The sequence below is a fragment of the Anas acuta genome, chromosome 3, assembly GCF_963932015.1.
Source record: "Anas acuta chromosome 3, bAnaAcu1.1, whole genome shotgun sequence".
Classification (NCBI taxonomy): Eukaryota; Metazoa; Chordata; class Aves; order Anseriformes; family Anatidae; genus Anas; species Anas acuta.
Window position 1 is genome coordinate 62,817,947 of NC_088981.1, and position 14,048 is coordinate 62,831,994.

At 39.9% G+C, this 14,048-nt stretch overlaps 1 protein-coding gene across 4 annotated transcripts in view; it reads left to right on the forward strand.

The window, feature by feature from the left end:
* ECHDC1 (ethylmalonyl-CoA decarboxylase 1) overlaps positions 1 to 14,048 on the forward strand; it is a 41,552-nt gene that overhangs the window by 17,198 nt on the left and 10,306 nt on the right. For all 4 annotated transcript variants that reach the window (XM_068677503.1, XM_068677504.1, XM_068677506.1 and 1 more), the window contains one exon: positions 1,021 to 1,101. In XM_068677503.1, the coding sequence (XP_068533604.1) occupies positions 1,021 to 1,101 (81 nt within the window). The remainder of the gene's footprint in view (positions 1 to 1,020; positions 1,102 to 14,048) is intronic.

Genomic DNA, 14,048 nt, shown 5'->3' on the forward strand with positions numbered 1-14,048 from the left:
GTGGATATAGGGTGCTCGAACCCGTATATTCTGGGTTCCCACAAACCATAGGAATAATGAGGTTATCTTTTTCCAAGGGTTCCCTTGTGCAAATTACTGTGTTAAGTATGCTGCAGCTGGCAAGTGGACTTGGGCCATAAGAAATTTTTGGCATTTCTCTTAAAGTAGAAGTAAAACCAAATACCAGATAGTGATTGGGAGACTGACTTCTGAATGTAGTTTTAACCCTGCTTAATGAGTTAAATGCCTCTTTATAGTAAAAGATGTATCAGCATGCAAGTCTGGGACTGACCAGTTAATCTTCCTTTCTTAGGGTACTTGTCTTATCCTAAGTCAGTCACTGTTTATTAATATTGATTTCACAATGACAGTAGGAAAAGAGTTTCTCCCCACATACTCTTCCTTCCTTCTGTCCTTTGAATTACCTTGAACGTGATTGAATACAGCACCATCATAGCTAACAGATTGTTGCTATCCTCAAAGGACAGTTTTGTCCTCCGAAAAAAAGTTTTATTGATGTCTGAGATGATAGCACTGCTGTTTGAAGAAGTTTGCTGAAGTTGTCATGCTGAATCTCATTGTTTCTCAACAACCGAATTGTGCAGTTCTTAGGGTCCCTTGCTACTGCTCTCTGTATTGTCCTGGCGTAGTGTAGAGTCTTGTGTCCCTGTCCTGTCATTCCTTCTTGCAGAAAGTCTTCTCAGGTATAATCGTAGTATGTATTTTTTTTCATAATATAGTACATGATCTGCTTTACTGTGATTCCATTAGATATTTCTGTCTTGCTGTTGCATCATGGTTCCCATATTAATTATGAAAGAATGGATTTAGTTTAAGTGGAGTTGGTATTGTGCTGCTAACCTGCAAAGATGTTATTGAAAAAATTCAATAGATTTGAATTCAAAGATCGAATGAGTTAGAGCAGAATGTTTTTCTGAGCTTTTACTCTAAAGATAGTTTGCCTTTGATCGTTTCTCAGAATAAAAGAATTAATTTTGCTTGCAAAATTCTCTTGCGTAGATTGCCATTGATCAGTGTTGCACTAATCCAAGGAAAAGCTATTGGAGGAGGAGCTGAGCTTACCACAGCATGTGATTTCAGGTAAGATTAACAATTTCAATAGCCACTGTTGCATCAGTGATTTAATGACTACGTATGAAAAGTAGGAAGCTTTAGGTACCACTTCAACTTGGAGTCCCATCACAGAATCATAGAATCATTCTGATTAGAAAAGGCCTCTAATATCATGTAGTTTAACCTTAAACCAAGCACTGTTAAGACCAATATTAAACGATGTCACTAAGCACTACATCTAAATGTTTTTTGAAGGCCTCCAGGGATGGTGTCTCAACTACTTCTCTGGGCAACCTCTTACCAATACTTCACAACTATTTCAGAGAGAAATTTTTCCTAATATCCAACCTAAACCTCCCCTGGTGCAACTTCAGGCCATTTCTTCTTGTCTTACCCCTTGTTGCTTGGGAGAAGATACCAACACCCACCCTGCTATAGCCTCCTTTAAGGTAATTGTAAAGTTTTATAAGGTCTCCCCTGAGCCTCCTTGTCTCTAGGCTAAACAACCCTAGCTCCTTCCAGTGCTCTTCATAAGACTTGTTCTTTAGACCTTTCACCAGCTTCGTTGCCTTTGGAATTGGGCCTTGGTCAGCAGACTTCTGGAAACTTCAACTAGTACAAATAAAAGATTACTTACTGCTGAGTTACACAGTTTGAAAAACTGTGTAAAACAAGAACAGTGATGAACTTTAGCAACTGTCTGTCACAGACAAAGTGGTTCCAAGATCTTGTACCTAAGTGAGAGGCAGGAAAACTGCATAATTATATATCTCCTTATGTCTCTTTTTGTTGCAGCAGTTGTGAGTAAAAATAAATAAAACTGTCCATTTATCTTGTATAAGATAACATAATTGTTGTACAGTTTTTGAAACAGGTTTGAGGTGCAGAGGAAAGCAAATGAGGTTCAGTTCCTGTTTTTTCCACACAGGTGCAGGCATTTGCCAGCATGAAACAACCAGCAAAAATAGAGGGCTTTAATTAAAGAGGCTGAATGCAGAGCAGGAACTGGAAGAAACTAACATAATAAAATGTCACTTTATTTAAACAGTTGCTAATGTGCAGACAGACAGCCTACAGATGTAGCAGGATAAGCCCTGCACACAGCCTCTCTGCAAATTAGGAACTTTCAGTGAAGTTTTTATCAAAGAGAAGGAAATGTGCTCTTTAAGAGGGCCTTACTGCCTGAAATGACAAAGAAATTGGCCAAAACAAGCTGAAAGTACTTTCATGCAAAAGTAAATTAGAATATTAATGCTGTTCTAGGTATCAAAACCAGGCTTTGCAAAGAAGAGATGGCATCCATGTTGTTTGAGCCTCTCAGAAGCAGTGAGTGGCTTTGAAACTTTTGCTTTGAAACTACATTCACCTGGATCTTTCTTCATATCTACACAGCTTTTAGTGTAGGTACAAAGATGCATTAAGCTCTGACTATGGCCTCTGAGTAATGCTGTACTATAAATACCTGGTAAGAAGTGCCATGTTTGATAGCTGTAGAGTTGACCAGACAGTTTTATCTGGGAGACCTAGTAGATCTTACTGAATCTGTGAGTCCACTGACAGAAAGTGGATCCTGTTATCCCTAAGGAGGAGTTTAAGGCATGTGAGCATAATGAGATGGCAATCTTTTGCCTTTCTAAAACATATACTTTCTACTCTTACTCCAGCTATGTTGTTTGACATACTGTATAATTATAATCATTGTCAAGTAGCTCTTATTTGCATGAAGTGAGCAGCTGCAATTCCTCTGATGTGCTGCCATAATTTTCGCAATAACTACAGCTGTTGATCCGTCTTCCACTGCTTTCTAACACACCCATCCAGTGCAACTAAATAATAGCAATTCAGAAGAAGCAAATGGGACTTAATTAATAACAGAAACAAGATAGAGAAACATTCTCTGTACTGTTGTTATTGCTCTTGAGTTTGAGGCTTTTAATACTGGGCAACAAAATCGTAGTTCTCTGAGGACTATGAGCAGATAGTTGTGGAACAGAAATATTGTCCTGAATCACTAGATACCAAAAGAAGAACCTGAGAATAGAGATCAGAGAGGTTTGTTTTCTTTCTTTATGTTGAATAAACTGCTGTTCTCTCTCTCTCTCTTTTTTTTTTTTTAATGAGAGTGAGTGAGTTGTAGGTGCTTTTGATTTAATTTTTCAAATCCAATTCTATTTTTCTCAGTTATCATGTTAAACTAATAAAGGTCTTGGTCCTGGCCTGAAAAACTTTCTTATTTTCATCTCTACCTTAGCACTGCATTAACTATACTGATGCTGTTGAAGTGATTCACTTGAACTAAAATGGCTTACGTACCTTCTCAGAAATGCACTCTGACAGCATGATGCACATCTATACTGGAGTAGAGGTGTGGACAAATTCAATTTTAAAACATCTGATGTGGTTTAATATGTTACTGATATAGTACACTGTTCTTCCAGTAGCAGTTGTTGTGGTTAATTGTCTCTTATTCTGTTTTCAGCCAGCTCATGTAAAATTAGGTTAGGGAGGTCTTGCATGAGCTTTGGCACATTTATTGCTGACATAAGGGCAGTGATGAAAAGCAGAAGCATTTTAAGTCAGTCCACTTCAGTTTGGAAGAGGATGTCTTCTCAAGGCATCATCTTCAATCTTATCTTACTTTACGGACTGTTGCAGTACATCTCTCCGTAAGAAGGAAGGTCCTTATAAGATTGTAAACAAATGATTTAAAAAATTATAATTATCCAGACAAGTTCAAGGTAATTAAAATCCTTTCAGACTTTTTTCTGATATGAAAGTTGGGGAGATAAGGCTTCTGACACTGTAATTATTTATCTCAATTATATCTGTAAATCTGAGTAAAATAAAACTATATGTATGAAACTTGTTTTGGCAGCAAGGCTTTGTGGTAGTTTGAAGAAACCTAGACTGCTTTCAATGTGCCACTACTGTGTATTTTCTGAGTCTGCCAAGATGGCTGTGGGATTCTGCTGCCAATGTCAGTGTACATTGCAGTTCTGCATGACACTGCAGCCATTTTAGTGGAGTGCACAAATGACTGTGTACTGGGTTCATGTGTCAAGGTTTTGTTAGCGGGGGGCTGCAAGGGTGGCCTCTGTGAGAAGAATCCAGAAGCTGCCCCATGTTAGATAAGGGCCAGTTTCAGCTGGCTCCAAAGGGACCTGCTGCTGGCCAGAGCCAAGCCAGTGGCTAACATTGGTTGGACCTCTGTGAAAGCAGATTTAAGAAAGGGAAACACCTGCTGCACAACAGCAGCTGGAAGAGAGGAGTGAGAACCAGCCTTGCAGACCCCAAGTTGAGTGCAGCAGGAGGGCAGGAGGTGCTCCAGGCAGGCAACAGCAGTTCCCCTGCGGGCTGTGCAGGGAGAGGCCCCTGGTGGAGCAGGCTGTCCCCCTGCAGCGCATGGGTCCCCCATGGAGCAGATCTCCACGCTGCAGCCCCCCCGTGGGTGGAGGAGCCCACATGGAGCAGGTGGATGTGGCCTGGGGGAGGCTGCGGCCCATGGAGAGCCCCCGCAGGAGCAGGCCCTGGGCCGGAGCTGCAGCCCATGGAGAGGAGCCCCCACAAGAGCAGAGGGTCTGGGGGGAGCTGTTACGTGTGGGGGACCCGTGCTGGAGCAGTTTGCTCCAGCAGAGAGTGACTGTGAAGGACTGGAGGAGACAAAGCATTGGGGACTGACTGCAAGCCCCTACTCCCTTCTTCCCTTTTGCTGGTTTGGAAGAGGAGGTAGAAGAGGGCTGATGGTTTTGGGGGGGGTGGGGAGAAGGAAGGCTTTCACCTGATTCAGTGATGCAGTTTTACAAAGAAGTGAAATGAAATACCCATTCTGAGTTCTCTGTGTACAGAAACCTGAAGTGTGTCCTGTATGCACAACACATGAATTTAAGGAGAGCTGAGTTTACAGGGTTGGCTAAGGAATTTGGACAAGAATTATAGTGGTTTGCTGGGCAATGAAGTAAAAATTAGATATGGGGCAGAAAGGGATAGATAAGGGATCTGTCTGTGCAATTAGCTGAACACAATGATCTCTGAGCACATTAGCATCAGTGGGCTACCAGCCAATAGCCGGAACAACTGGCTTTGAATTCTGAACAAGCTTGTCTTCTGTTTCACATTGATGCCTCTGAGAAATCTCACTGGGTAATCTGTAGGTCATTTAGACACCTCAACAGCTTTGAAAATCTGGCCCTATCTCACTTGATAAATGAACTTCATTGTACCTGGTGCTTTTGAAAAATATAGTCTCTTCCCCTGCACCCCCCTTCTTATTCTCTAATGCTACTGCAGTCAAAATAGTCAATTGTGAATCCAATTTAAAAGATGGTGTCTCCAGGCAAAGGGCAAGAGTACCAAGATAGAAAGCTATATACTGCTCATAATATTGACCTCAAAATGGGCTCATCAGTAGAAGCAGAAGTATTATTTTATTTTTTAGAGAATAAATCAATCAACTATAATTTCTTCAGGTGGTACTGATGTTTCATAGTTAAATTACAAAGGGCCAATTTCATTACTGTTGTTGTTTGTGCCGAGTAATATCTTAACTTGTAAAAAGCACCATTGATTTAAAGAAGCATTTGTGTTCTGAGCAGTCTTCTGCTCTGTCTCGAATGGCAGAATGAAGTTTTTAACAGGGGAGGCAGCTTGTCCTAGTAGTACTGCATTGATATCAAGTTGGCCCTGCTGTATTTGAGTTGAATGTTTTCTGCATTTTTGTGAAACATGTAGGCGTGCTTCTTATTATTTTAAGGTGATGATGTGTTCCATCAAAGAGATGCTTCTGCTGTTTGTGTTTCTGATGACTTGTTTATATACTTTACAAGCATGCACTTAGTGCATTAAATGTAACTTGGACAAAATGACAGGAGCAGAAGAAAGTACAACTGCTGCGTAGATGTAGGCCCACTATGACTGACTTCACGCTTGTAGACAGTCAACAGCCATCCTTTTATTAGGCTACAGTTCATTTGTTGCTCCTTTAAAAAAAAAAAAAAAGGCTTTAGAAATGTTAATATTCTACAGTAAGCTTTTCCAAGAATTGGTTTCAGAATGTCAGAGCACAACGCACTTGCTTCTTTGTAAATATTTTGCTGTATGCAAGGATTTCAGCTTTAATTTTTATCAGAAGGAGCCTTTAGGTATACAGGATGTTGCCATTTGAAAAAAAGGAGGACCTCAGCACATAGTAGCTCTTTTCTTTGTGCAGAGCATGATATGAATGTTACGGGGTGGAATTCACATATCCACGAGTTCTTGCACTCGTGCCGACAGTTTGGGCCGACAAAGCACTTTCCATCAGAAGTGACTCCGTAATGTTGCTGCACGTTGTTGGGAACGGAATCGGTAGCTATGTCTAAGAATGGTTTCTGGCAACTTCAGGTGCTTGTTGTATGCCACAAATCACTCGTTTAACTCTATTAACTTCCCCTCTCGTATATATGAAGAGGGGGACATATGTGTGTGTATCTACGCATAAAACCTCCTTGAAATCAGTTGGTAATTTTAAGATTTCATTGCAGTCATGTATCACTTCCCATTTGAGATCCCTGGGAGCTTTGTTAGTACAATTTTCTGACGAATTTTCAGAGAGATGCATTATGGTTTTAAAAGTTTCACATCGTCTGCCTCTAAGGAGGCTGTGTGACCTGGCACACTTGATGTCTGGTTAAGAAATCACAGCACTGCTAGAAATGGACTTGAGAACCTATATTTTTGGAATTATGTTTGTGGACTAGTGTTGCTTTTTCTTTATTACCAGTTTTTATTGGCTTTTGAAATTCATGTGTTCACAGCCTTCCACACAAAGGGTTTTTTTTGCATACAGTCCACAGTTCAGATTTACTACTGTTTGGTATTACTGGAAATGTAAATAACAGCAACAAAACATGATTTTGAGTTGAAGTTTTCTTTTTGAGGTTGTTTTTGTTGTTGTTATTTTTGGTAGGGATTTACTTCATCCCATTTTTTTCCCCATTGGGAAAACAAATCATCTTATTGTGGAAGACTGAGTATTTTGTCATCAGCATGTATCTACCTTTTTGACTACTACTACCATGCAACCTTATGTCCTTTCTGTTGAATAACCCTGTATGCAGCCGATTCTCTGCTGTGCAGTAGTAATAGAGATAGCCCAGATAATGGAAAATCTAGATAAGACAGATTTTAGGGAATGCAGAGCTGGATCCATGCTGACTCCTGCTGAGACACCAGGCTGTCGTTCCACTGTAGGGAAGCATTCGAGGTTCTCGGAGAATTAGTTTAGGAAGAGTAGACATGCATGGAAATCAGCCGTTATGATTGCATCTGTGAAGTGACTCAGACCCAGTTTAGATAAACTGCCTCCAGGTATTTGGGTTTGACACTCCATTGCTGATCTTCACTACCAAAATATATACCTATATATATCAGATAGCTCCACAAGTTGATTAAGTCCTTCTCAGACTTTACATTAAAGTCTGCTGATTCTGAGGTGGGGTTATACTGAGCTGTGATTTCATGGGGAGGGCAAACTGGCTGAACAGCTCACCTTGATGTTGGAAGAGGATGTTGCTGCTGCCATTCCTAACTCACTACTTACTGGTTTGCAAAGCACCAGTGAAAATGCCGGTATGAGTCAATTATCAAACCTAAAAGCAACAGAAAGGTTGGACGATTTTTGCTCCTCTAGTGAGTTAAGGTGATTTTTAGCAGGCCATTAATGGCTAGAACCAACATATAGCAGGAATTCAGTGTCTGGGAGAGGATAACGAAGAACAGGAGGGGATGGGAATACAATCTTCTAGTAAGTAGTTAGTAAAAAAATGAATTGCTACTGTAGTAACTCAGCAGTCGCAGTAAAAATAAATACAATTGTAAGTTCTTACATTAAATAAATTCCTATTTTACTTAAAGTGTTGTATGTTTAAGAACTTCTGGTGTATCATGGTCTGTTACTAGGTGTTATACCCCAGTTCTCTTTTTATATATTGATGCATTCGTAAACAAAAAGCAAATATGTGGACTGAGGGAAAAACAGTAATTTCAGTTAGTATGAATTTATCTGTGTTAGAGAGAGAGAAAAGTCAGAAATGAAAGGATACCAGGGGAAATTATACTTCTGGTGCCAAGAGAAACGGTCACACGCTTAAGCATGTTTGTGCAGGTTTTCCAACAGCTTGCTGAAAATGTGCCTGTGCCTTGTCTGGCTAGTCTTGAACATATCACCAGGTAGTGAGCTGAAACTATCTGTAATTACCCATCAATATAGATAATGAAAAATTAAAAAGGTGAAGAAACGAGTTACTGCTTGTAATGTAGAATTTTAACGTTAAATTCTCCATCCCAGTTAAGCCTTTTTTGAGATATGCCGTTGTGATACCACTCCCCCACTCCAAAAAAAAAAAAAAAAAAAAAAGAGAGAGAGAGATGGGTTCTGAAATCATATAATCATATCTGGAAAACTCGAAACAGCCACTGCGATCATTTTAAAAAGGAAAAAAAAATGGCATGGGTTCATTAACCTGGTATCCTGCTAAAATGGCAATGTCATAATTTCACCACCAGTGATTTCAAATGATCTTTCTGCTGTAGTCAGAAATCGTTGTGTAGGATGTGCAAATTCAGCATCAGTAACACTGCACACAGAGATGGTTGAGTTTCAGTGTGTGTCTTGTTACCCTAGTTCTCGCAAAGGTTTGTTAGTGTGATGCTATGATATTTTTTAAATCCTTTCATGCCGTGGGTTGCAGAAATGTGATATCTCAAACGCATCATGGAGTAATAGAGCAGGTTGGATCTTGCAACTCTTAGGGTTGATGTTAAGAAATGTTGTTACTTTCCAATCAGCTCAGATCAGTGGAGCAAAGTGATCTCTGCCTATTTGACATTTCAGATACCAATCTCTGAGCCACGTTTTAAGGAAAACTCCCCCTCCCTTTTCTGTGTCAGCAGTGGAGACAAGCAAAGAATATGACTGAAATGTTCCTGCTTTAAGAGGCTCTTGAATTTGGTCCAGAAGAATTTTGCTCTGCTTTCTGTGATCTTGATAAACATATATGACAGAAATAAAGATTCGGGAAACAGGTTATTAACACAGGTATATATGCTGCAAGAACAGAATGTTACACATGAATGGTCATTTTTCATTGAAAAATCTGGAAAATATCACCATTTCTAATGGAAATTTTTGCTCAAGTCCAAAAGGCATATGTGTTGTTGAAAACGTTTATTTGAACGAAATCCAAATGGCTCCAGTTCCTTTTTGGGAAGGGAAGACTCATGTAACATTTTAGATTTTCAGCATGAGTAATTTTTGTGTGAGCCTTATTTTGGCTTTCGCTTGCTTGTGTGTTTAGACTTCAGCAGCTTATAAAGCATAGCCAAAACCTTCTTTGTGGGTAAGACCAGAGTGCTCTGTCAGGTTGGAAGCTGCTCTGACAATAATTGTGTGGTAGTGGAGGTTGCGGCGTGTCTGTGATTGGGGCCACTGGCACCCAGGGAACAGAAATAAAGTCATAGCTGGGAACTGGAGGTGTTAGCGAGAAGGGCATCGGGACTTGGCAAGGAAGGAAAAATGCAGTGGCCCTCCACAGGTTCCTGTACTACAGCTGCAGGGGGGGAAGCAGACCAGGCACCATGGAGCACCAGGGCCAAATCATTTTCTTTCCTGTCATTTTTATTTATTTTTTTGTAAATAAATAAAAAAAAAAAAAACAAACAAAAAGGATCATCTTACTTCCCTTAAGAGTGCTTGTGGAGTTTTAATCAGTCTTTTTTGGGCACCTATTTCATGCCCCATGATCTGTCATCTAATTCAATTTTTCATTCTTGCTACAGAAAAAAAAAATCTTGCTATAATTTCCAGTATTCAGCTTCATTTATCCCTTTAAGAAGAAATGTAACTTTTTATAGCACACTTTTCTCTTTCTCTTTTCTGTGACGCTGCAGGCAAGGAAGTGTCAGCCTGAAATAAAGAATTTGATTTAAAAAAAAAACAATCCAGAACTGCTGGGCAAAGAACCTTCATCCTTAGCTGACTTTTGGGAGATCCTGGTACAGAAAGAGATTAGAAGAGCCAGCAGTATTATGCAGCCAGTGTTATTATGAGCATCATCACCTCAGGAGGCTTTTATGTGCCATTCCTACCTTTTCTTGGTTGAGGCTGTCCTGTAGCCCTTGTGAGGTATTAGCAACAACGTCTTTCCCTCTGTTTTTTTGTTTGTTTGTTTGTTTTTTCTTTCCATAACAGGCTTTCTGGTCCTATTTTAGCAGTTCTCCTCTGATTAGGGAAATGCTTGAGAAATAAACCTTCTTTAGTGCTCTGGTCATTCATATGTTCTGGACCACTTTTAGTTTGGTTCTTGCCAGGTCACGCAAAGTGTGTTCTGCTGCTTTAATGCACACGTTTTTGCTGCTGACAGAGCAGTTTCATACTTTTTCTGTGTGCAGGCATTGCTACTGAGGAGATGCTGTTTTTTCAGATTTCTGTAATCTGCTTGTTGGAATTTAAATCCTGTTATCCAATGGATCTTCTTCTAGTAACAATATTATTTTGTGCTTCTTCCCTGGAGTGGCTTCATTTGAAATTGGAAATCTTGCAGTCTCTTTGAGTTGACCCTGTGCCTTCTGGGAGCTCACCTTCCTTTAAATGCCTCAAAGTTTCGGCAGTAGAGAGACTAAATGCATGTTAAAATGGCTTATCTTTGCTTCAGCATCTCTGTATTCCATCTCTGCCTGAGTTTTTTGTTACCTCCAACTCTTCTTTCATTACTATGCTTCACCTTTCTTTGATCCATGACCCCACTTTTCAGGATTTTAGCATCTACCATATGTTTTGTGCATTTAAATGAAAACATGACTCTGTTGGTTTTTTTTTTTTTTTTTCCAGATTTTATTTGACTCTGGGTTGATGTTAGAAGGCATAATAGAGTCATAGTTATAAATGGTTATTTTAAGGTTTCCCCTCAAATGTGCATCTCATTGTTCAGGTCCATCTGCTCCCCTCTGGGAAGTGGACTTGGATTTCCCAGCCAACCCAGAACAATGTTAGCTCTTCCTCCAGAAAACGCATTTGTCATTAGGAGGCTCTTTCTCAGACCAGGTTTTGACCCTAATTCTTAGGGTTCCAGATTTTCCAGGGAAATCTGATTGGGGGGCAGCAACAAAAGGTAACGGCAATAGATGGTGGGGAGAAGTGAGATATTTTCTCCTAGGCTACTTTAAGTAAACCCTGGGGGAGGGGGTGGTGGTGTAATGAATGCACTGAGAGTGTTACAAAATAATTTGGTAACTATAAATAAAATTCCATATAATCTGCAACGCGGTTTGAAAAGAGCTGAGAGAAAAGTGAGCTCTTGTGTTGGTGAGATTTCATAAGCTGGCATTGAGCCTACTCCTTTGACACTGAGTTTTAGGAGGTGCCTGGAACACTCTGTACTTGGGAGGCTAGGTGGGAACTTTTAAATTTTGGTTCTTGGATATCATTTTAATTTATTTAAATCTCAAGTAGAGAGGGTAGGTCGGTTGTGTTTTGTTTTATTTTTTTTTTTTTAAATCACTGAAAGGATTTGAGTGGGTTGACTTTCTAAAGGGCTTATTAAAATAGTGGCTGGACCTACTTCTTTCCATTGAAATCTTGTAATAAAGAGTACAGATTAAAGCTAATAAATAGGAGAGAGGATTAATGTGCACAGTATTCTCTTACCCTAGTAAAATTTGGGATTGTGGAGCAGCTTTGCGCAATTGTATCTAAGCTATGTACAAGGGGCATAGTTTCCCCAAACTCTTAAACCATTTTCTCTTTTTTTTTATGTTCTGTAGTGGTTACTGTTTAGGTATCTGTCAAGTGGATATTCATGACTGAAGGATTTTCAGAAAGAGTGAAGATTTGTCAGTTTGTTTTTATGATGTCAATCGGCATGGACTATCGTGGACAATTTCTTCGTTTTGTTGGTTTTACAGTATTTTCACTTTCGGAGTCTCACTTCATGTTGCCACAGCTCTGAAGCAGCAATTGTTGTGATGCCTCATTGCCTTCATCTTCCTCTGTGCTGGTCAGAAACACAAGAGGCTCCTCTCCATGAGACAGAAAGTATCGGAGGGGAGCAGGGGAAATTATAACTAACTCAGGATGAACCCACTTGTTAGTATTTTCATAGAATTATGGTGTTGGTTTTTTTTTTGGTGATAGAAGATGTAGTAAAATAGCTGAATTTCAGAAAAATCTGCAGCTGATTTATCTAGATAATCACTTTACAGAGTGCCTGGGTAGTTATTTGATGGTATAGTGATAAAAGAGACACTGCATAGGCAGAGATGGATTAATTAGTCCCAGCTCGCTTTTTGGAGTAGACTGTCCTATTCTTGAGGGTCTAATTCTAACAGCATCTGTCACAAAAACTGAAGTAAGGACAAGAAACTGCTCATCAGCGGCTTTGCTGACTACCTAAACTATTTTAGTGTAGTACTGCATATTTCTTCCACAGAATGTTCTCCATGCAGTATCTTGCTGCTTCAAAATGCCTTTTTGATTGAAAAAATGACTGGCTAATTCATTTGTAGTCTTAAGGTTACTTTCTGCAATAACCATGGAGAAGGCTAAAACTATAAATATATATGTATATATACATATACACACACATATATATATATATTTATTATTATTAAAAATAAAACGTCATACATTCTGCAAATAAATACTGATAAAAATATCCCTAGCCTTTCTGTTGAGACTTACAACCCTAAGAATATTTTGAGAGACTAAATATTTATACAAGACAAGTTGTCACTTACAGAGCACACTGTTGTAATACAATTAAGTGTCAATATTTAGGTTTCCAGGTTAGGTCTCCATTGGTGTGATCCAGTTAAATTTAGACAGTGCTCTCATTTCAGGCTTTCCGTGGCTTTGTGAAGATTTCAAGGCAGTGGTTCATATTCAGGGCTTGTTTTCAGGGCTATATTCAGCAATCGCTTTTGCTGTTACAAGATGCTGGAGAAGCTAGAGATGAGTTTTACAGCAAATTACCACAGAGCACATAAAAGTCCTCAAGAATTTGAACTATTTTAGCACTAAGAAAGCCGTGCAGTTTCTTACGTGCGTAGACACCTGTATGTGCGTGGTGGGGAGGGCAGGGTTCAGATGCATCAAATGGGAAGGCACATGGTATCCAGTGCATCTTCATGACTGTAAGATTTGCAATGCAGATGTTGGAGGAGGACTGAGTGCTTGATACATGTTAAGACTTGCAGGGCTGTCTCCCATGCCAAAGAAGAAGGGGAGAATGCATTACAGGAGCAACTCAGGGTAGGGTGCAGTGGCAGCAGTGTTTGGTGCACTGGGACTTGGTTTTTGGGGCAGGGCAAGTGTTCCCAGTGTGCGCTGCAAGCACTGATCGTAGATTTGTGTGCTCCTTTTGTAGCCATGGGAAGAGCTTCATCCTGCTGTTGGCTGAAGGCCCTTTTACACACTTGCAGCTCCTCAGGCACAGATCGACCTCGGTTTTCATGTGCCATTATGGATGGTATGGAAGATCCCAGCTGCTCGGGTCCTATAGCTTGTCCTTAGCTCTAGAGACCTATGGCAGTGCTTCTGCCTCCCATGAAAGACACATGGTGACTTCTTTCTTTCTTTTAAGGAAATGCTCTTGCATCCTGCCGCCCACTTTCACCTCATCTGAACAGTTAATGTTCTTCATTTGTTCACTTTAAAGCTATTTTCTTTGCAAAGCCAGAGATGTAGTATGCTGCCTAGAAGATATTATTTTATTTATGTGGTGTGCTGGACCGAGTTGAAATAAAGGGCTTTTGTTCACAAATCAGGGCTTTTGTTGTGCAGATAAAGGAACTGGTAGTTTATTTCTTACTCTGATGCTATAAATTCAACAGACACAAATCTCTTTTGCTTTGTTTTCGCTTACGGTTACAAATAATACCTTAGCTGAGTAAAACCACCCTGTCTATTGCTTGCGTTCAGCAGCACTTTGTGTTTCAGAGTA